The 25,346-nt window shown below is 37.1% G+C and overlaps 2 protein-coding genes across 5 annotated transcripts in view; one reads left to right on the forward strand and one right to left on the reverse strand.

The window, feature by feature from the left end:
- The first annotated feature begins 859 nt into the window (after nt 1–859).
- Nucleotides 860–13,068, forward strand: LOC107862025 (topless-related protein 1). Of its 4 annotated transcripts, XM_047409931.1 has the most exons (27): nt 875–1,032; nt 1,625–1,763; nt 2,019–2,198; nt 2,291–2,404; nt 2,484–2,642; nt 2,961–3,138; nt 3,218–3,341; nt 3,782–3,891; nt 3,986–4,151; nt 4,262–4,371; nt 4,476–4,545; nt 4,641–4,714; nt 4,799–4,894; nt 5,245–5,340; nt 5,429–5,556; nt 5,697–5,931; nt 6,022–6,180; nt 6,270–6,356; nt 9,014–9,160; nt 10,154–10,264; nt 10,342–10,521; nt 10,600–10,728; nt 10,851–10,946; nt 11,521–11,703; nt 11,784–11,950; nt 12,189–12,326; nt 12,413–12,555. In XM_047409931.1, exons 2-26 carry the CDS (start codon nt 1,684–1,686, stop codon nt 12,289–12,291), a joined length of 3,282 nt encoding a protein of 1,093 aa, XP_047265887.1. In that variant the 5' UTR covers nt 875–1,032; nt 1,625–1,683; the 3' UTR covers nt 12,292–12,326; nt 12,413–12,555. The 4 variants fall into 4 exon arrangements, with proteins under 4 accessions (XP_016562947.1, XP_047265887.1, XP_016562946.1 ...); XM_016707461.2 differs by lacking the exon at nt 12,189–12,326 and having other exon boundaries at nt 860–1,007; nt 12,413–13,068; XM_016707460.2 differs by lacking the exon at nt 12,189–12,326 and having other exon boundaries at nt 876–1,032; nt 12,413–13,068.
- Nucleotides 13,069–13,896: 828 nt separating this feature from the next.
- Nucleotides 13,897–25,346, reverse strand: part of LOC107862026 (dynein regulatory complex subunit 6) — a 12,518-nt gene continuing 1,068 nt past the window's right edge. Inside the window, exons 2-16 of the mRNA XM_016707463.2 lie at nt 24,837–25,136; nt 24,626–24,754; nt 24,287–24,494; nt 23,598–23,744; nt 22,147–22,221; nt 21,052–21,123; nt 19,643–19,714; nt 19,337–19,408; nt 19,117–19,188; nt 18,645–18,716; nt 18,100–18,171; nt 17,316–17,459; nt 15,544–15,615; nt 14,935–15,081; nt 13,897–14,571 (exon numbers count right to left, since the gene is read on the reverse strand). Of these exons, the coding sequence (XP_016562949.1) occupies nt 14,387–14,571; nt 14,935–15,081; nt 15,544–15,615; nt 17,316–17,459; nt 18,100–18,171; nt 18,645–18,716; nt 19,117–19,188; nt 19,337–19,408; nt 19,643–19,714; nt 21,052–21,123; nt 22,147–22,221; nt 23,598–23,744; nt 24,287–24,494; nt 24,626–24,754; nt 24,837–25,031 (1,734 nt within the window). The 5' untranslated portion in view covers nt 25,032–25,136 and the 3' untranslated portion in view covers nt 13,897–14,386. The remainder of the gene's footprint in view (nt 14,572–14,934; nt 15,082–15,543; nt 15,616–17,315; nt 17,460–18,099; nt 18,172–18,644; nt 18,717–19,116; nt 19,189–19,336; nt 19,409–19,642; nt 19,715–21,051; nt 21,124–22,146; nt 22,222–23,597; nt 23,745–24,286; nt 24,495–24,625; nt 24,755–24,836; nt 25,137–25,346) is intronic.

Genomic DNA, 25,346 nt, shown 5'->3' on the forward strand with positions numbered 1-25,346 from the left:
AACTAACTTAGGGAAATTAATTGAGTTACATCAACAACTCCAAGAGTTAGCCACATCTAAATCATAAGTAGTATTCTTAATGGAGCATCATAATGAAACTAGTTTCCACAAGTATATGCAACTATCCTCCTAATTTCTTATTCATCAATTACTATTGTTTTTTTTGTATTTCAGTTATTATATTAGTCCAGTCATATTATTGTTATTATTATTGTTGTTGTCCTTCTTTCTAAATGTGCTATGTACCACTTTCCATAGCACTACATTTATGGTGTCGTTACAATTTTTGTTTCAGTATTCTCTCTTTAAATTACTTGAGTTATTTAAGCATGAAATTTATTAAAAAATAACTTCATTATCTTTATAAACCAGGGCAAAATTCTTATATATACTCTATTCTCTTTAAATTTTACTTGCAAAATTAGATTAACTATGCTATTGAGGAGCCAAAATTAGATAAAATCGAGACTCCCGGACGAAAAATTAAATATGATTAGATTTTTTAAAAAAATATATACATAGTAAATATTAAGCTCTGTAAGTAAAATTTTTAATCCACCACTAATTATGGTTGCTAGTACTTGCTAAGCATCACGGGGACGAGCCGAAGTGTTGACAGCTGCAGCTTGTGTTTCCAAGCCGACTAACAAGATAACACCTATCCGGCTTTGTGGGCCCGACAAAATTGTACTTATTGAAACGTGAATCTACCTATCACTGATAAGCAGTTCTACTTATCTAATAAAAATCCCAATTTCCCTGCAAATAATGTCTCGCGAACGTATATTCATTTTCTCGGCGATACGATAAGAAGATATGGAAAAAGGGCAATAGTAAGACACACTTCTATATCTATATTTAGAGAGAGAAAGAGAGAAAAGAGAACGATATATACTGACCTATTTGTTCCTCGAGCTCGTCGATAATTTGTCCCATTTCTGCATTATCTATCCATCTCTCTCTCTCTTTGTTCTTCTTCCATGGAGATCTATTAGCTCTTGTTTAAGGTGAACGAAACCTTTGTAAACCACTGTACGTATAACACATATATTCATGGGAATATTTACTTTTCCCCTCAGTGTTTGCTTTTTCGCTTTAATTTCTCCACTATATTGACTCCCTTTTGTTTTTTCATTTCGGCCCCCCCCTCCCCTTTTCCCTTTGCATCTTCCGTTTCTAATGGATTTAAAGCTGCTTTTCTCTCTCTGATCCAAAAAAAAATCACTTCTTTTTCTTCTTATTTGCGTCGGTGTATGGATGATTAATCGGTAATGGAGTTGTTGTTAGATTGATGAAGATCAGTTGAATAATCGAATTCTGGTTTGGGTTTAATTAATGTTTGGATCTCTTTTTATTTTTGTTTGCCCTGTTTTTACTTTTTGATTGATGTATTTGGGGATTAGTTTAAGTTTTTTTGAACAGTTACTTTATTTTTTGAGTTTAGGGGCTTGTGTCCGGCAATAATTAAATGCTTAAATATTTAATGATATTAATATAAAGCTAGTGGGAGCTGACAACATATGTAATCATATGGTATTAGTTATTTTTGTTTATTATTATTGTTGTTATTAGTTCTGGAGTTTTTAGTTAAGACTAAAAGAAATTTATATATGGAATTTTGCAGATCTGCAAGCATACGGTTTTTTTCATACTTGTTTTGGGTTTGAAGACGAGGTAGTTGCAATGTCATCTCTCAGTAGAGAGCTTGTATTCTTGATCTTACAGTTTCTTGATGAGGAAAAGTTCAAAGAAACAGTACACAAGTATGTACCTTTTTTCAATTTCAATGCTTCTAATTTTAGCAAATTATGAGCAGTTGATTTTTTACATTGTTCACTGGTGGTTTTGCGGAGGGTCTATCGGAAGGAAATAGTCTCCCTAACCTGCAAAGGTAGGGGTAAGGTTTGCGTATATTGTATTCGTTCCAGACCCCACTTGTGGGATTATTTCGGGTATATTACTATTGGTTTTGCAACTGCACACATTGCTAAAAGGTCTTTTTGTTTTTGTTGGTACAGGCTTGAGCAAGAATCTGGATTTTTCTTTAACATGAAATACTTTGAAGATGAAGTGCATAATGGTAACTGGGATGAAGTTGAAAAGTATCTTTCTGGTTTTACAAAAGTGGATGACAATCGTTATTCCATGAAAATTTTCTTTGAAATTAGGAAGCAAAAGTATCTTGAGGCATTGGACAAGTAAGATTTTTGTCTTTATTTTTTTTGTGGAGGAATAGTTGCTTTTTCCAGTTTACATATTGTTGAATTGAGGTAATTTGAGTTTGTGATAGGCGTGACCGGTCCAAGGGTGTTGAAATTCTTGTAAAGGATCTTAAAGTTTTTGCATCTTTCAATGAGGAACTTTTCAAGGAGATAACTCAGCTGTTGACACTAGAGAATTTCAGGTATTACCTCTCTCTAATTTGTCATTGAAGATGGAATCCTTTTGTGAATGTGTAATTAAGAGGCCTGATCAATTTGTAGGGAGAATGAACAGCTGTCCAAGTATGGAGATACTAAATCTGCACGCGCTATTATGTTGGTTGAGCTCAAAAAGCTTATTGAAGCAAATCCCCTGTTTCGTGACAAATTGCAGTTTCCCAACCTCAAAAATTCAAGATTACGAACCTTGATTAACCAAAGGTGATGTCCTTGTGACATTTCAGCATTCATTTTGAAAGCCATAACAGCCTTAACTAGAGTGGCAGAGCATATGGTACCAAGCCAAACTTAGCTATCCTGTATTTACCTGTTCACACCACAACTTGAGCTATAAATCTTTTAGGACCTTTAGAAGTGCTATGCAGTTGAAGTAGCTCGTGATTTTGGTCAATGTATTTATCTTAGAATTCATGATGAAAGTATTAGTCAGCATCAATGTAACCTGCCTGTCATTATTCAAATAAACTAGCAATACTAGGTTATTGTAAATTGGGAACTGACAATGAATGCATGCTGCAGCTTAAATTGGCAGCACCAACTTTGTAAAAATCCTAGGCCAAATCCAGATATTAAAACTCTTTTCGTGGATCATTCTTGTGGACAACCAAATGGTGCTCGAGCTCCATCACCTGCAAACAATCCATTGCTTGGATCAGTGCCAAAACCAGGCAGCTTCCCTCCTCTTGGTGCACATGGGGTAGGTTTTTGTTACAGCTTACTTGCTACTTATGTTTAACCTGTAAGTGTTTGCTTATTCTGTTACAAACTTTATTCAGCCTTTCCAACCTGGGCCAGCACCTGTGGCAGCTCCTCTTGCCGGGTGGATGTCCAACCCACCCACTGTATCTCATCCAGCTATTTCTGGTGGACCTATGGGTCTTGGTCCTTCATCAATTTCAGGTATCACTCAAGGGTATTTACATGAAGAGAAAGGCATAAACAACTGATAGTCATTGTAAAGACAGGACCCCTATGGAAATATACAAGTGTGTATGAAAAACGGCTAAAATGTTGAGTCATCACCTAATCACGATTACAGTGACCTTGCATTAGAACAGTCTAGTCTCAAGTTGACATGAGGGATTGATTCCCTTCATATTTGCTGTATACAGATAGAGTTCCCTTAATTTCTGATCCCTTTTTTGTGAGTAAATCATACAAAACTTGTGTTGAGATCAAGTTATTAGGAAACAGAAGCGAAAGAAATTGGTCTACATGGATTAACAAATTTGTTTGACAAATAATAACAAAGAATTTTGCTGTCACATGAAACAGCTGTTAGATTTCTGCGGCTTATTCTCGCTCTCTTAACTAGTGATTTTCCGCATTCTGTTCTGTAGCATCTCTTAAACATCCCAGGACTCCTCCAACAAATCCCTCTATTGATTATCCATCTGGGGAATCTGATCATGCTGCCAAAAGAACTAGGTCATTGGGAATATCTGACGAGGTAGTAGACTCTTTGATCTTTCAATCATTCTGTCAGTATTATTCGCATTTTTTATCCTTTGCTTCACTTTCTTTTCGTATTGTTCATTATACAGGTTAACCTTCCGGTGAATGTGCTACCTGTATCATTTCCAGGGCAAGGTCATAATCAATCTCTTAGTGTACCTGATGACTTGCCCAAGACAGTTGCAAGAACATTAAACCAGGGATCATCTCCCATGAGCATGGATTTTCATCCTTCTCAGCAGACATTGCTTCTAGGTCTACATCTTCTGAATGCTCTTCTTTATCAACATACTGGTGTTTTCTTTTTGTCAGTACATATTTTTTTGGCAGTTGCATTTATCATGACTTTCTATGTTACAAACTAGTTGGCACGAATGTTGGAGATATTGCGTTATGGGAAGTTGGTTCAAGGGAGAGACTGGTATTGAGAAACTTCAAAGTCTGGGACTTGGGTGCATGTTCAATGCCATTACAGGTTCGTTTTTTTTTTTCTTTTTGGTTCCTTAGAGAGAGATGATCCCTCTTAATTCAGTGAGATTCATCTAATCTGACCAAAGCAATTTTTTTAACTGAACTCAGACTGCTTTGGTAAAAGATCCTGGCGTCTCAGTTAACCGTGTTATCTGGAGCCCCGATGGTTCGTTATTTGGTAAGCTTTCATGAGAGGACACTTCCCATCTTACTGAAGTGCACTGTCAAAAAGAAAATGAATTATCTCTTAGAATGACTTTTTCTATTGAGCAGGGGTTGCATACTCTAGGCACATTGTTCAAATATATTCCTATCATGGGAATGATGACATACGTCAGCATGTGGAGGTATAATGTGGTGGCATTGTGGCTCTTGCCTTGGTGATAAAATTCTGAATAATTTCACTGTTCAAACTGGTAATGCTTTTGCAGATTGATGCTCATGTTGGAGGCGTAAATGATCTTGCATTCTCTCACCCTAATAAGCAGCTTTGTGTTATAACATGTGGAGACGACAAAACTATAAAGGTTGGAAAGGCATAAATATCGCTTTGTTGCCTATTAGTAGTGTTGTTTAGTGATCACGTTGTTTCTTTTTCTTCTATGTGTATGACTATTTGGTGATTCACTTGCTTGTATGTTGCTATTTTGCTATCATATTCTCTTGCTACCATGCTTCAAAACTTTCCTTGTCTGTCGAGCCGCGGGTCTATCGAAGACAACCTCTCAACCCCATAAAGGTAGGTTTAGGTCTGCATGCATCCTACCCTCCTCAGACCCCACTCGTGGGATTACACTTGGTATGTTGTTGCCTATGAACGATTTTATTTGGGCAGGGGAATAATTGCTTGTTCTTGCCAACGCTTGCTAATTTCTAGGTCTGGGATACCACATCTGGTGCAAGACAATATACATTTGAGGGTCATGAGGCACCTGTATACTCTGTGTGCCCTCACCATAAAGAAAACATTCAGGTAAGGATACTGTTATGATATCTCTTGATCACACTAAAGGTTTAGCTGTCTGCTCTGTTGCACCTGTGTTGATAACTTCCTTCTTCAGTTTATTTTCTCCACAGCACTAGATGGAAAGATAAAAGCTTGGTTATATGATAACTTGGGATCTCGAGTAGATTATGAGGCTCCTGGTCGTTGGTGCACAACAATGGCATACAGTGCTGACGGCACTAGGTTGATTCTGCTTGATGCATTGTGTTGCTGCTACTTAACATATTTTGCTAAAGTCACTTGTTTTTCTTCAATTTCTAATTCTCTCTTGTTTTCTTCCTTTTTTTTTTTTTTGGATGGGGTTTTGGTTGGTAAAATTGCAGACTGTTTTCATGTGGAACCAGCAAAGATGGGGAGTCACACATTGTTGAGTGGAATGAAAGTGAGGGGGCTGTTAAGAGAACATATCAAGGGTTTTGGAAAAGATCGCTGGGTGTTGTGCAATTTGATACCACTAAAAATCGATTTTTAGCAGCTGGTGATGATTTCTCAATCAAATTCTGGGATATGGACCATGTTCAACTCCTGACAAGTATTGATGCTGATGGAGGTCTTCCAGTAAGTTTATTTTTAGGCTGACTGAGAAAATTGTTGTATTATACTATGTGTTCTAACTGCTTTTTCTTTTATATCCATAAATTATTCAAGGCAAGCCCGCGAATTCGATTCAACAAGGATGGTTCTCTGTTGGCTGTTTCTGCTAATGAAAATGGGATAAAGATTTTGGCAAATAATGATGGTATTCGTTTAATACGCACTGCTGAGACCCTAGCTTATGATGGTTCCAGGGCATCTGAAACTGCTAAGGTACTTCTTACCTGTTGATATAAATCTTGAGGTTCCATTTTCTCTTTACACAAACATGACTAGGTGTCGTTTGCTTCCATATCATGCAGCCTACAGTAAATCCAATTTCTGTAGCATCGGCAAACAATTCTGGATTTGCAGATAGGGTGGCCTCTGCTGTTGGCATCAGTGGAATGGTTCGTAAATGTTACTCCTGAAATGTGATTTGCAAATAAGTTCTTGTTAATAAGTCCTTGTTTGTTATCATCAGGTCACAGGTCCATAGAGAAAATATGTATGAACACACTTTTTCCATAAACTAGTTTTTGGACACGTGCATTGCTCATGTATCCCATGCCAATTAGTAGATCACATTATGTGTTGTTTTATTCAATATTGCTAATATTTTTATAACATTCAATACAACGAAATGTTTGAACAAGTTTAATTATGCAGTTCTAATATATCAAATATTCAACTTGATGATTTGCTTATTGTTTTATATGTAAATAACAGTCTACATTTGTTTCTGAAAGTTGGCTATGGTTACGAATACTTCACATTTCTGTCTCGTCTTCACAAAATTATAGCCTCCTTTTAATAATTTCATGTGTATCAAGAAGTTGTTGAATAAAAGTATAGTAGAACAACTGTACAAAAATTAAACCAACATACATCTTTAGAATGCTTAGTACACATATGCAAAGAATTGTTAGTAATTTGTGATACACATATACTCCCTCCGTCCCAATTTATTTGATGCTGTTTGACTTGGCATGAAGTTTAAGAAAAAATTATACTTTTGAAACTTGTGCTTTAAAACAAGTCAGAGATATTTGTACGGCTATAACCCATCTTGTTAAGATGAAATGTGCATTTTAAAATCAAATTGTTACCAAATATAGAAATGTGTCATTCTTTTTGGAAGCAACTAAAAAACGAAGTGTGTCATATAAATGGAGACAGAGGGATTAGTTAACAGTTCGTTGAATTTAAAAAACAATAATTAGTGATATCTTTAAAAGTCTAAAAGACATCTACCTAGAAGTAAATTAAATTGAATTGTTTTTTACCTCTTCTCCTAATCTTGGATTCAAGAAAACATGTAGGGATATCACACAGATATACTTAAACTTCACAAATATACCCAAAAAAAACAAAAGATGAGTAGAAAAAAGAAGTAAAAAGCTCAAAAAAGAGATACAGTTTTAGTAGTTTCAAAAATAAAATGAGAGAGACAATTTTAGTAATGGTTGTGATTGTGCCCATGCAAGAACATTGCTTAAAGGATATACAAGCTATGAAGTAACTGCAATAGGAAACGTTTTAACCAAATAACAAAAGCAGAAGCATTGTTAGGGTGGAGGGGTACTTGCTGGCCCACTACAACATTTGATGGTAACACTATTAGGAATTAACACAGAAGAAACTGAATTTACCTGTTAAAACAACAACTTTAATGACATTCCATCATTGTTTATTTAGGAAAGTTCCTATATATGATCTTTCCTCCATTCCCTAAACACTGATTGTTGCATAAAGCAAACCTAGATGAAAGTAAACTTATAAAGGTATTAACTTACCTTTAATGTGGTAGGAAATGATCAGCTTTTATATTTGGAGTTTAGACTTAGTTATTACCAGTTTAAGTTGGGTATGCATTGACTTTCTTGAACGGATGAAATAATTCATTTTTTGTTATTCACTTCAAATTCAGTTTTGGAGATTCAAAAAGGCATGTAAGATTTATGATATAATAATGACTTATAGCATAAGCAATTATTACATTTTTGACAAAGTAAATCAAAAGTTCAAATTGAACTTATCCATGTGATTCTTACAATGTATATTTGCATTTTTACACAAAAAGGTAGTTTAATAATGCTTACACGAAGGGAAATACCGCGGTTCTACTTTTGATGGCTATTTTGGTCTTTTAGCTTTTCAACTTTGAGGAAAATTGTTAAGAAATGGATCTTGGGCCTAACTCAACCCCTAAAGCTAGCTCTTGGAGAGTGCGTTGGGCTCAAAACCTAATTTTACATCATCATACCAGACCCATTGGTTTACCAATGTTGGGCCCTATATTAAATTTTCCACGCACCAGACTCTGTGGTGAGGTGGGGTGTTAAGTCCCACATCAAGAGCTACCTTTTGGGGTCGAGTTTGACCCAAGATCCGTTTATTTACATAAATCATTCCTCCTCCTACCCTGCTTTCTCTTCACCGATGCCTCCTCATTCTTCAACTACTTTTAGGTTTCCAAGTTGAACTTTAATCCTGTTGAATTATTTCCGTAAATGGCGTCTCTTTGTCTTCTCGAATATGCAACTTCTTTTTTCCTTTTCAGTTTCTGGGTTTTTCTTGTCTAATCATAATTACTATATTTCATGTATGCTATATTGTGGAGGGGCGCGGGGTTAGCCTCCCCTCGTTATTGGTAATCATATTTATGAATCACATATTTCCTTTGTTATTTAGTGTTTATTACTATTGTTGCTCTATTTGCTTTCTCTCTTTTTTGCTTTCTTATTTCTTTATAATCTTGCTCCGTATTTCTTTTTCTTTTGAGCCGAGGGTCTATCGGAGACAACCTTTCTACCCCATAAATGTAGAGGTAAGGTCTACGTACATTGTACCCTCCCTAGACCCACTTTGTGGGATTGTGCTGGTATGTTGTTGTTGTAAATTTTAACTTTGAGACTTCCTACTTATAGAATTAGATATTAGATAGATAGATATTGATTGATACTCGTTATGTCTTAAAAGTGGAAGACACACCAAGAAGTCTTGCCTGCGTTTCATGTCAATATCATCTACTAATATATATTTTACATCCTATTGACTTTGTAAGAATGGAGATACAAGAAATACGGTGGATGTAAAACCCCGGATTAATGAAGAACCTAATGACAAATCCAAGATATGGAAGCTCACTGAAATTAGTGAATCATCACAGTGCCGGTCCTTGAAGCTTCCTGAGAACCTCAGAGTGACTAAGGTATAATCTCCATGTCTCTTGATTCATGAAATTTCTAATGGTATTTGTTATCTCAGTTTCAAGACTTGGAAATTTTTCCATTGACAATACTGATTGCAAATTATTCATGTATAGAATGAGACAAACTTTTCCATTGAACATACAAACAGATGCACATTAAGCCATAGCTCGTCTTCCTTCAGGTTTTAAGGTTGGAATAATGTTTTTCACAACGCCTTTGTGCTCAATCTGACATGATCAAGGTGTGTGACATCAGAACATGCCATCAGCAAATGAATTGTTAGGTTAAGTTGAGTGGAAATGAACCATATGATCCAGCAGTGTGCTTCTCTTTCCATATGAAGATATGAGTTCTCCTGTTAGGGAGGGAAGGGCTCTTAATTTCACGATTCACCTCTTTCTAGCTTGGTCACCGGATGTGATTTTGTTGAAGTGAAATTAAAATTCCAAAAAAGGCGATTATTCAGAACATCACGGGAGACTTAAGGCCTCCTAAGCAAGGTCTAGCACAGATACATTCCGCGTTCGATGTCCAACTTATAGTAAAGAAGAGTGGATGTTCAAGTATCACTTTCTGCACCTTCATAGACCCTTCTGTCTTTATCCTTCGAGGTTGTCTAGATCAGAGCAAAAGGCCTCTAAAGTTTTTGTGCAATGATTTGACAACTTTAAATAATGTCCAACTTTGGACTAGTAACCGTAACTAAATGTCTGCTTGGTATTCCAAGTTCACGTCTTAAGTGCTTTCTACTGAATTGTAGCCATGTTCCTTGCCCTTACCACAATTTAGAAGCTGTAGTCTCTATGACTGCACAACATGGATGTGAGGGCATTGTAATCAGATATTGGCAAGAAGTTTCACGGTGAATTCTCACTAGGAAACAATACTTAGCTGAAGATTTTGTTTTGTTATCAATATTTGTTCCCTGGTTTGTTTCAGCTGTATTATTTTGATGATTCAGTTTCTGATTTTGATCAATTTGATTACTCCAGATATCAAGGTTAATATATACGAACTCTGGTAATGCCATCTTAGCGTTAGCATCAAATGCTATTCACTTGCTTTGGAAGTGGCAGAGAAATGAGCGCAATTCAAGTGGCAAGGTAAATGGAAACCAAAATTGTTGCTTTCCGCCATTATATACAGAAGTGGTCTGAGAACTGTGTCAATCTTTGTTTAGGCAACAGCTAGTGTTTCACCTCAATTGTGGCAACCTTCAAGTGGCATCTTAATGACAAATGATGTGCACGAACCAAACCACGAGGAAGCTGTTTCCTGCTTTGCTTTGTCCAAGAATGACTCGTATGTGATGTCAGCATCTGGTGGAAAGATCTCCTTGTTCAACATGATGACATTCAAGGTATAACAAGATTGTCTTCTTTTTATTTCCACCGATTACTCAAAGATCCTGTGCTGAATTATTATCTTACGGATGCAGACAATGACAACTTTCATGCCTCCACCTCCAGCAGCAACTTTTCTTGCATTTCATCCACAAGATAACAACATTATTGCTATTGGGATGGATGATTCTACCATCCAGATATATAACGTCAGAGTGGATGAGGTATGATAAACATAGACAAGATTTTTTTTTTTCTTTTTGGTTATTGACAGTCATCAGAATTTCATGTTTTTGGGCCAGTCACCATAAATCGTTATTGACTAGATGTCAGTATCTTGATGAAGGTTAAAAGCAAGCTTAAAGGCCACTCGAAAAGGATAACTGGCCTCGCCTTCTCTCATGTACTCAATGTGCTAGTTTCCTCAGGAGCTGATTCTCAGGTTAATGACTTAATACTCTTTGCTATCATATAGTATTTGACTTTTCAGTGTTTTGTTAAACTATTCTCATGATTAATGTGGAAAACACGTGTATGATAGATTGCATTTCCTCTCCTAATGATTTTGCATATAGTGCATTATACACTCTCCATCTCCTTCAATGTCGAGCCAATCTACTAGGCATGGGAATTAGAAGTAATTTTACTGCATTGACTATTTGATGATGATAAAATAAGATCATTTGATGCTCTAAATAAATGCTGAATGAATTTTGAAAATTTTCAAGTCATCCATGTTGTTATAGAAGTGTTTCAAGCAGTTTGGAAGACATCAAAATCTAAAATATTTTGCCTACAGACGAGCAGAGGTTTCCTCCTTTTGCATGATCTCCTCTCTGTAGTAATGATTAGTTTTTTGGGGCATTTTTAATGTTTTTGTTGGTGACAAAATGCTAGCCTATATCCGTCTCAAATGATCATTAATCTATAGAAAGTTACATTCTGCATTTCTGACACTCATTTAAGGGGTAACTAATTATATTTTGTATTCATCAACATTATCTGCTTTTGTACAGCTGTGTGTATGGAGCACTGATGGGTGGGAAAAGCAGAGGGCTAGATCCTTGCAGCTACCGGGGCGCTCGACATCTCAATCAGATACCAGAGTGCAGTTTCATCAGGATCAAACTCATTTCCTAGTTGTGCATGAGGCACAGATTGCAATATATGAAACAACGAAGTTGGAATGCTTAAAGCAGGTAACTCCTCTCACCGGCTGCAGATGGTTGTTAAATGCTGTCAGATCTCAACAATTAACACAGTATATCTTCTTCTACAGTGGGTTCCACGTGAAAGTGCTGCCCCAATTTCTCATGCCACATTCTCATGTGATAGCCAGCTGATATATGCCAGTTTCTTGGATGCAACTCTGTGTGTATTCACTGCAGGGCACCTCCATATGCGATGCCGTATTATTCCTTCAGCTTATCTATCACCCAGTATTAGGTACCTTTTGCTGCCCTGCCAACTTATTTACTGCTTTAATTTAGATATTATGCAATCCACTATTGAAGACCAAAAACGTCGTTTTTCTGATAGTTAGACTTCCATGAGCTAGAATAGTGAACTCGGTATCAGAAAATTATCTTTCTTTCTTAAAAAATTTGACCATGTGGGGTGATTTTTCAAAAGAATTTCATTTTGAATCATGTTAAGACAATGAAGTGGGGCATCTGACTGTCAGGATTAACATCTCTGGCATCACTGCAAAATCCCTCGGGGCTCAGAATACTATGTTTCAGGTGTTTGATTTTTGCAATTTCTCGCATCCCGTGTCCATACAATAAGTAAATGTATTTGTCTGATATCCTCAGGAAGTAAGGTGGGCATACATAGTCAATTCACCAACAGATTTAATCTCTGACATTTGAAGTAATTTTTTCAAAAACCTTGTCATTTTTTCTGCAGCAATTCAAATATCCACCCAGTCGTAGTTGCAGCACATCCACAAGATCCAAACCAGTTTGCATTAGGTCTGTCAGATGGTAGTGTTCATGTTTTCGAACCACTTGAATCTGAAGGCAAATGGGGCATCCCTCCACCGCTTGAAAATGGATCAGCAAATGGTATGCCAGCCGCTCCATCTGTTGGTGCTTCAGGCTCCGATCAACCACCAAGATGACAAAGAAGCCACTGAGCAAACATTGTGTGTTGTTTTGTTGGATCTTACCAAATTTAAGTTAAAGACTGACGAGTAAATGTTTGTTCTAGGAGACTAACCAGAATCCTCCAAGTCAAAACATGAAGTGTGTGTGACGCCCCAAAAGTTAAGTTTGTGTTCTTTGCAAGTGGAAGGGAAGGAAAATCTTCAGTGGAGCTAGGAGTCTTAGGACTAGTCACAGCTTAAGATTTGACTTGGTTTTTACACCAATGTTGTGGCTTTTGTTTGTGGTAATCTATTAGCTACAGGACATAATTTAGCTCAGTACTCTCAACATGTAAATCTCCAACTCATGAGGTAAGATGTAATGTGAAATGAATTCTTTACTCCTTTGTAGTCTTAAGTGTACTGAGGAATTCCTCCCATCAGCTTTCATATTTCATATTTTTTTCTTAAGAGGTTACATCGTTTGGCCCCTGAAAATATGCTACTGTGTTTATTAAATTGAATACACGAAAAGGCTTGATTCTCTAATTCGACTGAGAGAACCGGACAGAATTTTGTGAGAATAGATAATGCCAATCTGAGCTCTTCGCTGGCTGTGTAAAGTGAGCATGGGTAACGATGAACTGATGACTCAGATGATGGAGCTTTGGAGAATAGTAATGGGCTACTAGCCAAATGGATATACAAGAGTTTAAAGAAAATTAATATGAAAATTTGGCTGATGAACCTACAATGAGTTTGTTGCTAAAACGCTTGATAGAATCTATAGAATATGCCAAGTAAAATTCTTTAGCAAAGTGCTCGAGACGGAAAGTTTTCACCATTCAAATGCCATTAAAGGTGTACGAAGAGAAAACTCGTGTAAAAACAGAGTACACAAAATAAACTGGTTATACTGTTCCAGAAAATAAGAGCTCTAAGGCAACCAAACCACCATAAGATCAATGAAAATGAACTAAAATTAGTTGATGAGATTATGGCGTCCAAAGTTTAGGCAATTGAAACATTCAAATTCAACTAAGGTTAGAGATGAAACTCATCACGACATTAAAATCAGATGGCTGATATACAAGGGTGCTTAATGAACGTTCTGCTATAGGAAAAACAAAGCAAGCAAATTGAACCATTTCCTTCCATAGAAACAATTGATCAGGTTGTAACTATAGATTTAACATGTCCACAAGATGAATCTCATAAAAATGCATATATCCGGATGAACGAGAATAGCATGTCATACGAGGTTGAACATACAACGGATTGCTGAACCAAGACTAAAGCACAAAAATACATCAACAGAATATTCATCCACACAAAGTTCCATAGGTAAATGTTCAAAAGCAAAATGGTACAAAAGCCAAGCATTTCATGATATTGTTCAACTTGCCTAGGAAATAATCGTTCATTTAACACAAAAGCTAAGTCGAAACCCGACCAGAACTGCCAAAGTACCAAGATGGCGCAACACCGACTTAAAATTCAGAAGTGGTTGCTGTTTCTTAATGGCTTGGCAACAAATATGTACAAATCCTATTTACCCCCATCCAGTGGCCAAGGAAGCTGATCTACATCTTCCCTCATACTGAAGTGCCAATACGAGAGAAGTCTTCATCTATGGCATGATGAAAAGACCGACCAAGATACACTGAAGAATGACATAAGCCAAATCTTCAACAGAAATTATTTACAATTCAAAAAATAACATAATTTATTGTTGATCTATGTACATCAGTTCCCCAACGCAAACTAGGCGATCAGAACAAGTATGCTTGCACCATCTATTCGGGCCTGTAGTTCACCAGATTTGGGAGCTCAGTTGCCTGGAGTTTCCTGATGTCATTTGCAGTTACCTTGCAGGATTCCAAGGTAAGTGATTTCAAGTTCTTGAGTTGTTTCAGATGTTGCAACCCTGTACTTGTTACACGAGAATTTGAAACATTCAGAGACACCAGCTGTGTCAACCCTGCATCTCGATGAACACAAAAGTCGCTTCCGTTAAAAATGCAGAAATCAAAAAGTTCAGCACCAACATCCACTATGGGTAAGGAGGGAAAATGCATGGTTTTGACTAATTCTTGAATGAACCACGAGATTGGTGCATCAATTGCTATAGCTGCATGGGATAAACAAAGGGAGAAGGAACTAAAGGAACACCCAGGCATAATGACTAAGCCAGCTACTTTGGCTAATAGCATACAGTTAAAAACCTGAGGTGGCGAATAAGATTAGAGAAAATGTCATATGCCCCTTCTCTACACTGTAAATGCAAAGAGAACAAACAAGCCCATTATATGGGGAAAAAGCATAAATAGACAAGAAACAATACCAGAAATCACTTCCAAGCTCTTGTCCGTCAGGTGACTGTTTTGAGAAAGATTTAGCAGTGTCAAGGACGTCAGGTCCTTGATGTTCTTCACACCAGCATCGGTTAAACCTCCACCGCAAATTTCCAGAGATCGCAGATTCTTAAAATCTACCAACAGATTCAAGTGACCAGAACAAATCATAGTCAGAATTGAGATGCTTAGAAATGATGAAATATAGTCTCTGAATTACTCCAGATATAAAAGTACGAACTGAAATTTAGGATTAATTTTTTTAAAAAAAATTCCTAGTGCGCGCGCGCGCGCGAGAGAGAGAGAGAGAGAGAGAGCTTGAACACTTAAAGAAGTAGCAGCACAGCAACGGGGATCCGCATATCAGGATTAACATTAGTTTCACATGAATAACAAGTTACCATTAGCCACATGCAACAGGAATGAACTATTTTGCATATCCTTAATATTATCAGCAAGAGGACTATAGTTAAAGCACACCCTCTTAAGGGTAACAAACAGGATACAGGGGCAGGGAAGCACCAACATTTCCACAGGGCAGACTCAAATATAGAAGGGAGAGAACCAGATGTCGCACAAAAGAAACTGATAAAACGTACATCGAAGATAGCTTGTTCCAGAATCAGTGATCCTAGCTCCAAAGAGGTCCAAGTGAGTTAGCCCAGTCAAGCCTGCATTATGTAGGAACCATAGCGGACAAATCAATTCTAATAAACACAATTCATAACCCAGTAACATGTAACATAAGGCCTCACATAGTTGCTGCTTAATTTATGAAATATGAAAGCATTATTATAATGCCCGAGAAGTGACCTATTTCAACAATTTTTAGAAGTCGTAAAGATATTCTTAGGCAAATATCCAAAGAGAGTCATTAAGTGAAGTCAGTCAAAAGCAATGGAATCCATGCCTTGCACTTGAGGTTGAATAAGTGGGATGTCTTGGAAGAGATCAAGAACAGAGCCTAAACCTCCATAATGGAGTTTGAATATGCAGATGATACAACATTCACATAGAGATAGGAGATGACTTGGATCACCAAAAGATTTGAGTTTAGAGCCTATCAGATGTCCAGGACTTCGTCCTATTGTCGAAAAGGCGCCGGCTCAATGACCTAAAAGATGTAGGATGGCCAGCACCTCAATTTTTCCCTAATCAACCTGACTAGCTGACATGGTGGTATAACACTTTTGCTTTGGACTTCCTCTTGATGTCGAATTAGCCGGTCAAAAACTTGCACGTCCAGAAGATGAAAGTAGTGAAATGAGATCCTGAGATACATGTGTGGGCATACTAGGGAAAATATGATTAAGAACGAAGATATTAGAAATAAGGTGGGAGTAACCCCGTGGTGGACACGATGAAGCGAGCGAGTCTAAGATGGTTCGAGCGTATAAAAAGATGCATAATGCCCTTGTAGGAAGGTATGAGAGGTCGACTGGATTTGAAGAGAGGTAAAGGTATGCCGAAGAAGTATCAGGGAGATTAATTAGACAGCACGACACATCTGCAGCTTATCGAGGACATCACCTTAGATATGAGGATATGGAAGTCGAGCATTAACGTGGACTAGTATAATCGAGCGTTGTCTAGTTTTCCTTCTCCATATTGTTACTGTTACTCTCCTATTATCTTATTTTTTAATTGTTATCATAATCTGCTATTTCATTTGCTTCAGTTATTGTATTATGTGTTGTTATTATTGTTTTCAACATTATTTAATTCTGCACTATCGTATCCTTTTCAAACCTGCTTTGAAGTATGAAATGCTTTACTTAAGCTGAGGGTCTATATCGGAAACACCACTCTTAACTCTAACATCACACAGTAGGGGTAAGGTTTGTATACACCCACCCTCTCCAAACCTCACTTGTGGGATTACACGGGATATGTTGTGCTGTTGACAACATCTGGTCAGGATTTTGCCTTGGCTTTGTTCCTACAAATCCAAGTTCCTCAGATCTAACATATCCAGAAACACAAAATCTATCAAATAAAAAGAAAAGCATAATTCTAAACTTTCTTCTAAATAGTGGACCGTCAACCTGCTGACCAATTTGAAATTTTTGGGAGGTCCAAGAGGTTATTGGAAAGTGCGCATGTTGGGCATCGTTAGTGTGTTCAAAATTGAATAGGATATTAAAGATCCTTGTTCATATGAAAAAACTGGAGTACATTTGTCACATTCTTTCCAACTTCCGCAGCTAATTTTGACAGACATTCTGCATTTTTGAGTGCAAAAATTTAGATCTACAGATCACCTTAAGCTAATCCGTGCATCAACATGTCAACTTACAGACCTCTGTTCATGAGGAAAATAAATCGAGATGAAAGTGACATCAAAGATATACCATTAACGGAAAATTCTTACTTGTAAGTGCTGCAAGCCCAGTATCAGTTATTTGGCGTGTGTCCAAATTGAGTGACCTTAGAGAGGATAGCCCACAAAGCTTCTTTAGACCACTGTCAGTGACACCAGTAAAGGACAGATTTAAGCTCTCTAGATTCCTTAACCCTGCACAGCAAAAGAGCAAACAAGTTGCATCAACATATAACGCATAGTAGTCTTTCCAATTATGACATAGGCTTCACCAAAAGGTACTCACAGAGAGTAGTTCAATGTTTTTCCATAAACTAGTACATGTTCACATTTTCACAGCAACACAGAAGTGGATTTAGATGGGCTTAAAGGAAACAAACCAACTCAATATCCTTAGACATAACATTCAAATTTCAATAGCCATTGTCACTACTCTTAATCTGCTTCATGCAGCCACAAAGCAGCTTCGACAACAGAAATCATGGAACAGGTCTTGTTCCAAGAAAGTTCACGCAGATTCGGTTTCCAAGAAATTATTTGAATTACCGCAGACTCTTTTAGGCTCAGAGTAAGACGACCAAAGTTGGTGCAGACGTAATCAAATAGTCTCGACCCAACTAATTTTTCAGTCACTTAGTGTAACCTAAACATTTAATTTGTTCTGGTTCACACTAAAAAGCAAAATAGAAAAGAAAACTAGAAACAATCATCTCATCAGAAGTGGGATGACACCCAGTCCAGCTCAGTTCTTGAACTTCTGAAAGATTCAAACGAATGAAGGAGAACCAGAATACGGTTCAAATTTTCTACTATAAGCACAAGGCACAGGAGAAACCTGAGAGGTGACGGATCCCATTGTTTCCAACTTCAGTATCAGACAACTCCAAACTCTTCAGGTGATGAAGACCTGAAACAGAGAATAGCCAAAAAGAAGGAAATTAGAAAATAAACCAAGCTGGAAATAGAGTAGTAGTCAGGACAAAGTTACAAAGAACATTAAGTATGAATCTTGACCCAAAGAAATGGTCAAGACATCTATTTAAAAAGGCATAAGTTGTTTCCAGATAAGGATAACCGGAAAATATTCTCCAGCAAAGCAATCACAGCTAACATTCAGTTCCCCCTTTCGGTTGACAACACATTAAAGCAAAAGTTTCAACTCCATCCCATTTTATGTGGCACACTTTCCTTGTGGTCTAAAATAATCTTTTGGGACGGACTAAATGTTGTGGTCTAAAAGATTCTATTTGGGACGGACTAAATGGGACACAGGGAATATAACTTAATTTGTGAAAATAAATCAATTGATGTGGGGACTAATAAAAGTCTTAACTAGCTTGAAATGAGACATGGTCGACTGATAGTGAGTGAAACACCGACCTGACAAATAAATCAGCCCTTCATCTCTAATCCTACATGAATCCAGGTTCAAGCTCTCCAATTCTGACAAACCTGATCAAAACAAGACAAAAGCTCATATAAATTTATAAGATCAAAACTATATGCTTTTGTTTCTTTTTTGACAGGCACCATCCGGCTTAAAAGACTCATGCTAATCAAGTTCCGCACCAAGGACACAATTATCTTTAGTGTCAATTCATTACTCAAGCCCATAAGATAGTAATCTACATAACTACATAAGAGATGCCAGAGTGGGTCATCCATCCTTGAGACAATCGTAACCAACCGCCGTTTGCATTCACGCTAAGAAGGTAGAAATAAAGTTTCTCCAGAAAAGAACACTGAATGTCATTCCATCAAGTGACATTTAGCCTCCATAAAGCTACAGAGGACCAAAAGGAGCAGGGAATGTCCCAACCAAGTGAAAGAAGCATCAAAAAGACAAAAATACCTTTCAGGTGCACAAGAATGGCATCTGTAATCTCATTGAATCCCAGATTCAGAACTTTCAAGCTCTGCAAACCTACAGAAGCATGACAAATGACGTACACGAGTTAAATTCAACTCTTAAATATTACGATCAGAATAAAAATCAATGACTCGTGAATCTGAAATGATATGGCAAGTTAAATGATAGAGCAGATAGATAAACCATAAAAATATGAACTCACTCGAAAACTTCTCACAGCCATCATCAGTCAAACAACATCTGCTCAGGTTTAAATATAGCAAAGCATGAAGAGCTGCAGAAACAGCAAAAAGAGACGTCACAAACTGAACTAAAAATGGAAAGGTGGAAAGGACACAAGAATTTTCCACAATAGAGGGTTTTCTCAGAATTGGGAAAACCTCCTCACTACTGTGACTAACATTGATAGGACTTGTAAAATACATATAGCAATTGGAGTTGCCAGGTAGTAACTAACAGCCCGATTATGCTATATTTCCAATATAATTTAATTTCATTGAGACAATACCAGAGAGAGACTCCAGGCATGCCGCAGTAACAGGGCAACCCTCCATGTTCAGCAGATTAAGCTTTTCTAAAGCTGACCAAGAACAAAAGAACAACAAAAGCTTCATTACGAGAGCCTACATGTCTTGCAATAAGTAAGGGGAAAAAAATTAAGTGCATAATACCACGTGTAACAGGCAAAACGGAATGAAGCTACGTGCTCGGCCTGGCAGCACTCAATTTGTTATCTAGCAAATGAAATACTTAAATCGACTGGAAAAATAAACATGAATTCCCACACTCTAACAGAACTGACGTGGTCTAAATCTCCATATCCATTTATTTATTCTGCAGCTTGGGGACAAAGTAGGACACCAGTTCCACTGAAATTTCAGACGCTAACAGATACCGTATTCCTGATTACAGATTAAAAGCAGATGTATATAAATTGTAAACAACACTGTGCTGCGGCCTCATTGGACTACACTAGGTATTTTGTTGTACTGTGTCTGTGCCGCAAAGGTAGCCAATTAATATGTGGCATTTTTCGAGGGCAATACATGCACATGAGATGTTTAGAAAGGCAGACCTCTTCACTGATCCCTAGCAGAGATGTCACTAAAGGTCTTGAAAAGGGCTTTTTATCACATACAACTCGCAGCTTGTCAACTAGATGTCCACTTTTATATTTTGCAGTGTACTTGGGTCTTATACACAACATTATTTAGGTTAAATCAACTGATTAAAAATGCTAGAATTTTGCTTAAAATGGTATGCTATACTGTCAATCAGATGTTTCCCTCTCTCGATGATGTAAAAAACTTTAGAACGTGAGACAACCCCATGAGAAGCTATTTATAACTTCAATTGTTCCATGAATATCACAATTAAACCTTGAGGGGTTGAAACCTTGCACTAGCGCAAAATGCAGAAATTACCTCTCAACACTTGACAAACGAAAAAGAAACCTTGTTTTTTCAGGAGCAAAAACAGATACAATTAATTTTTTTTTCCAAGGATAGCATCTACCCGAGCAGCAAGTAGTCTACAAGATTTCATTCAATATTGTAATCGACAAGGGAGTAGACGTAACTTTCTCAGGTACCACAGTCCTTGCTGATACAGATTCATCAGTTATATTATAAGTAAAAATAAAGCATAAAGAAATTAAACTAAGACTATTTACAGAAACATATTAAAGAACTTAATGAAGCATAAACATTAGGTAGTTTAACAGACAATCGCGAACACCCAAGCTCCCCAATATAAAATACCTTAAATTCCACATGCAACTGGAGTAATAATCAGGTGGCCTTATAGGTCTACAACTGCTAGGTTGAGAGAAAAGGATATCCCTTTGTCATCTCCATCTAATAAGGACATGGGATATTAGGTGAGAACCAATATTATTCAAGATGGATGAATATATACCTTTTAGAAAAGTAACACCATAATCTGTGACCTTACTGGATGAAATTTGCAATCCTTTCAGATTTGTCAGGCCTGAAATATGAACATAGAACGTTATCATCAGGAAATACGAATACAAAATACTTCAGCACAAATATTTGTAAGTAAAAAGTTCGCTGACTTTTCCTCTCTCTCTCATAATAAGTCTAATTATTCGTGCATGATGTGTTATGTCAAGTGATCATTAATTTTCACCATCACAAAGAAAGTAAATTAAAGAGCAGTAACACTGGTCTCCAAGGTTTGCATCCACTTCATTGATCATGAAACAGCAGTGCAATATTGCAAGTGCACAATTTGTGTTATCGAAAGGATTGATACCAAAAGAATAGGACAAGGAGCATTGTCGAGGGATATCAAGCAGTTTCTCCAAAAAAAATTGTCTCTTTCTTCAATTCAAAATAGCTTTAGTATATGATACTATTGCTATATCCAAAAAGGCCCGTTTCTGGTCAGAAAGAAATGAGTACTCCCATAAACAAATCATAATAGTTGAGGTGAAATATCAAAACCACTATGCTACTATCATTATATTGATTAAGAATATCTTTGGCATTTCACATGTAGATTTAAACATGGAAAATAAGAAATTTGTCATTAAAAAAAGATAACTTTTGCATTTAAAAAAAAAAAAAAGATAACTTTCCCATAACCTGTTAATATTGTAATTTTCTAATCCTCACCGCTCTTGTCTGAATATAAATAGAGGCACCAATCCAAAAGAAACTCGCATACTTAAAGACCTGTTAATTTTTTCCCATTTTGATAAAGTATATGCATTCATAGAGATTCAATTTTTTCCAATTTGATAAGGATAGGCATCAATAGTCTTCAAAGAACAAACAATTCATTGTGATTGACAATGGAAAAGGAGGCTCAAGGCTTTCAATTCGTTAACTAAAGCTTACAAAATCCAAATAATCATCAATTTTTCAATAGCAGACACATATTAAGGCTAGATTGCTGCCCACCATATGTCAAATTCTTTTCCGGATTTAGTGCCTTCTAATTCACATAGATATAGGCTATCTATATAGCAGAACAAGGCAGGCATACCCGCAAGAGGTTTCATATCCGAATCCGTGATGCAGTTGCAACAATTGATGTTAAGAGATTCAAGCTTGGCTAGACCTGCCACAAGAAAAAATCTTTGGATCAAGTTCAGTATATTGATCACAGAAACCTAGGGAGGAAATCATGGTTTTGCTAAGATTAAATATAGTGAGTGTGTTTAGCACAGTCGGTGCAGTCCATAGAGAATAATGCGCTTGAGTAAATTATCTACTTTGTGGTATACTTCTCGCACTGATGAGTGCACATCAAGGGGTAGAATTCTGTTATAGTTGTGTTATTATAATTAATCAGTTGCAAGTAATTTCAGTGAAATTGTTATTTGAGAAATCACTTCTGTGTTTTGTGAGATGTAGGCAAATTGTAAACCCAAGCATTAGAAGAAAAAACAAAATATATTTTAGGAGACTACTTGATTAGTAAAGGAGATATTTAAGTCAAGTGGCGACAAGTAACGAAGATTCAAGCAAGAGATATGGTAATTAGATTTCGGAGCAACAATCTGTCAATCAAGAATCACGTGACTCAACTTCAACAGAGCACAACTCTCAATCAATAAGGAACTTGATCATACTTCTTAAAGAGTAAAATACCCAGCAGACTCTCGAGATATCCATAAGAAACATGTAGAAAAGCTAACGCCATCAATTTTATATTACCATCATAAAGTCAGTTATTTTGCAGTTCACCGCATCTTGCACATCCAATATTAATCACATACATCATATATAAAAAACAAGAAGCTTTTGTGATTGAGTTAGGTTCATGATCCATTTCAATCATGGTATCAAAGCGGGGAGAGTTCGTAGTATCCAATCTCACCGCTACCTATTATCAAAAAAAAATTTCCACATGTTTGACCATGAAGAAAGAATTAGGCATTCACATGAGGCAGCGTGTCACGAATATAATTAAGTTAATAAAAGTGTACTCTCTCTAATAGCTTAAGATTTAGACAGATGGTCACACACCATATGTCTAGCCCAGGGCGTGAGGGAGGCGGGCTGAAGAGTCCCACGACGTGGATAAAAAGGGATGGGTGATCTCCTTATATTGAATTGGCAATCCTCCCCTCTTCAGCTAGCCTTTGGGGTTGAGTTAGGCCCGAGATCCATTCCTTTACCATTTCAAATTAGATTTGATACTTTATTAATTGATAAATGGGAGGGACTACCCTACACAAGATATATACAACTGCTTTCAGACTCTTCTCCAAAAATCCTATATGATCCATCTATTCACAAAAAAATAATGCCTAATGTAACAACAAAATGAAGCTTAAACTGTCATACACGAAGTTAAGCTATTCTTAGTGTTGGAAGAAAGAATTTCAACAGCCAAATTAAAACCACAAAATTTTCATGGATAGTATGATTGCAACAAAAGTTTGGATTTTCAAGCTTGAAACTACGGAGGGTGCTTTGAGAAGAACAAACCTTTAAGATGAACCATTCCCCCATGAATTTTTGGGCACCTCTCCAAATCTAGCTTCACCAAGTTAATTAACCCAGACAGCGCACTCATCCCTTGAGCAGTAAGTGTATTATTCCTCCTAAAACTCAGTGTTGTCAAGTTTGTAAGACCTGAAATCACTGTGTAATTAGCAGATACTCCACAAATACGAATATAAAAGGATTAATAGGGTGGGGGAGGAGGGTCGGGGTTAATATTGGATCATAATATTCCAACAGATTTGCGTAGATATCCTTTCAAGTGAATATAAAACCAAATGAATAAAGGAAACTTCTATATAACAACAACATACCCAGCATATCAAAGAATTTGTAAGATGACCACCCGTAGCTTTGAAATCAAACCAAGACATTATTTTTAGACTATGCAACTCAAAAAATACTAGTTTAAATACGGAAAAACCTAAGTTAATCAACCTTCTCCAGCAAAGTTTATCAACAACTAGACCCACTTGCAAATATAGCACCCCAGCTTCATCCAGCAGTTCAAGGACACAGCCTACCATCTCCTAACTTTTTGCCTTACAAGTTTTGCTCCTTCATTTTCTGTCCCCTCCCTATCACTGCTAAAGGAGTGTGCTATGAATGAGCTCTCTACGGCTTAACTACATTCCTCCCTTGATACTAAACATTGGAGGAGAAAGAATATTTACCACTGATATTCTCCACCCCGCGGTCTGTAATCTGGTCGCAATAATTAAGATTTAGTGCTTGCATACTTTTGCAATCTTTGAGATGAGTCAGTCCAAGATCTGTAACATCAGACCCCGACAGATCTAGGGAAAGTAGAGATGAACCCTGTGAAGAGATGACATCCATCCAACGGTCGTTCAGACCAGGATAATCTCCCATATTCAGATCCTGTAATGTGAAAATCACTTCATCAAGATTTTGTCTGACCTCAAAGTCACATACAAGAATCAGATGCCACAATACCCCTTATATGGTTGTTCTACTCTAGTCTAGTTTAGACAAAACAAGCATAAAGATACCTGAAGAGCACAATCTCTAAATGCTTCAAGAGAGACACCTGTAAGACGCTGAGAGCAAACCAATTCATCAAAGATCTGCTGACTTATATCCCTAGGCAATACAGAGAAGGTACTGTATTTATCAATGTCCTGCAACAGAAGTGCTGGAGAAATCAGTTCGCAAAATAGAGGGCAGGTTCACATGATAAATCATTTTAATGGGAAGACATACTTCACAGACTCTACGAATACACAATTCCATGAGAGAAGGGCATTTTCCCTTTCCCTGTTTAGTATCTGCTCCTCGAGAAAATGAAGTTCCCAACCATTTCGAACTTGCACTTTTGGAGTATCGTCCAGAGACTCCTCTATGTAGGCTATCCTCACTGACCTGCTGGTCACGCTTCCTAGAACATGCTCCTCCCATTTGCTACGGTGTTGGAACTTTCTTTATGTCAGCAAAACTGCAGGTTAAAGCTGGAGTGGCAATCCATGGGGTCTATTACATTCAGGTTGCCTCTATCACAATACCCTGCCAGCCAACAAAATCATGAAAGCATTAGACAGATTCCCAGAGAGCTTTCTAATAAAGCAAGTGAATTGAAGACATATGATTAAAACTAGAAACGATGGGACATGTGATTGTGGATCAATAACGCAACAAGCAGCCATAACAGTGCCTGCAGGATGATGACAAGATCATGCACATCTTAAGCAGGGGGGGGGGGGGGGGGGGGGGGGG

Source organism: Capsicum annuum, chromosome 3 (assembly GCF_002878395.1).
Source record: "Capsicum annuum cultivar UCD-10X-F1 chromosome 3, UCD10Xv1.1, whole genome shotgun sequence".
Taxonomy (NCBI): domain Eukaryota; kingdom Viridiplantae; phylum Streptophyta; class Magnoliopsida; order Solanales; family Solanaceae; genus Capsicum; species Capsicum annuum.

Coding starts and splice junctions, on each gene's coding strand:
- LOC107862025 (XM_016707461.2), top strand. CDS start 1,684: ATGTCATCTCTCAGTAGAGAGCTTGTATTCTTGATCTTACAGTTTCTT. Junction 4,895..5,244: donor GAGACGACAAAACTATAAAG/GTTGGAAAGGCA, acceptor GCTAATTTCTAG/GTCTGGGATACCACATCTGG. Junction 6,181..6,269: donor GGGCATCTGAAACTGCTAAG/GTACTTCTTACC, acceptor CATATCATGCAG/CCTACAGTAAATCCAATTTC.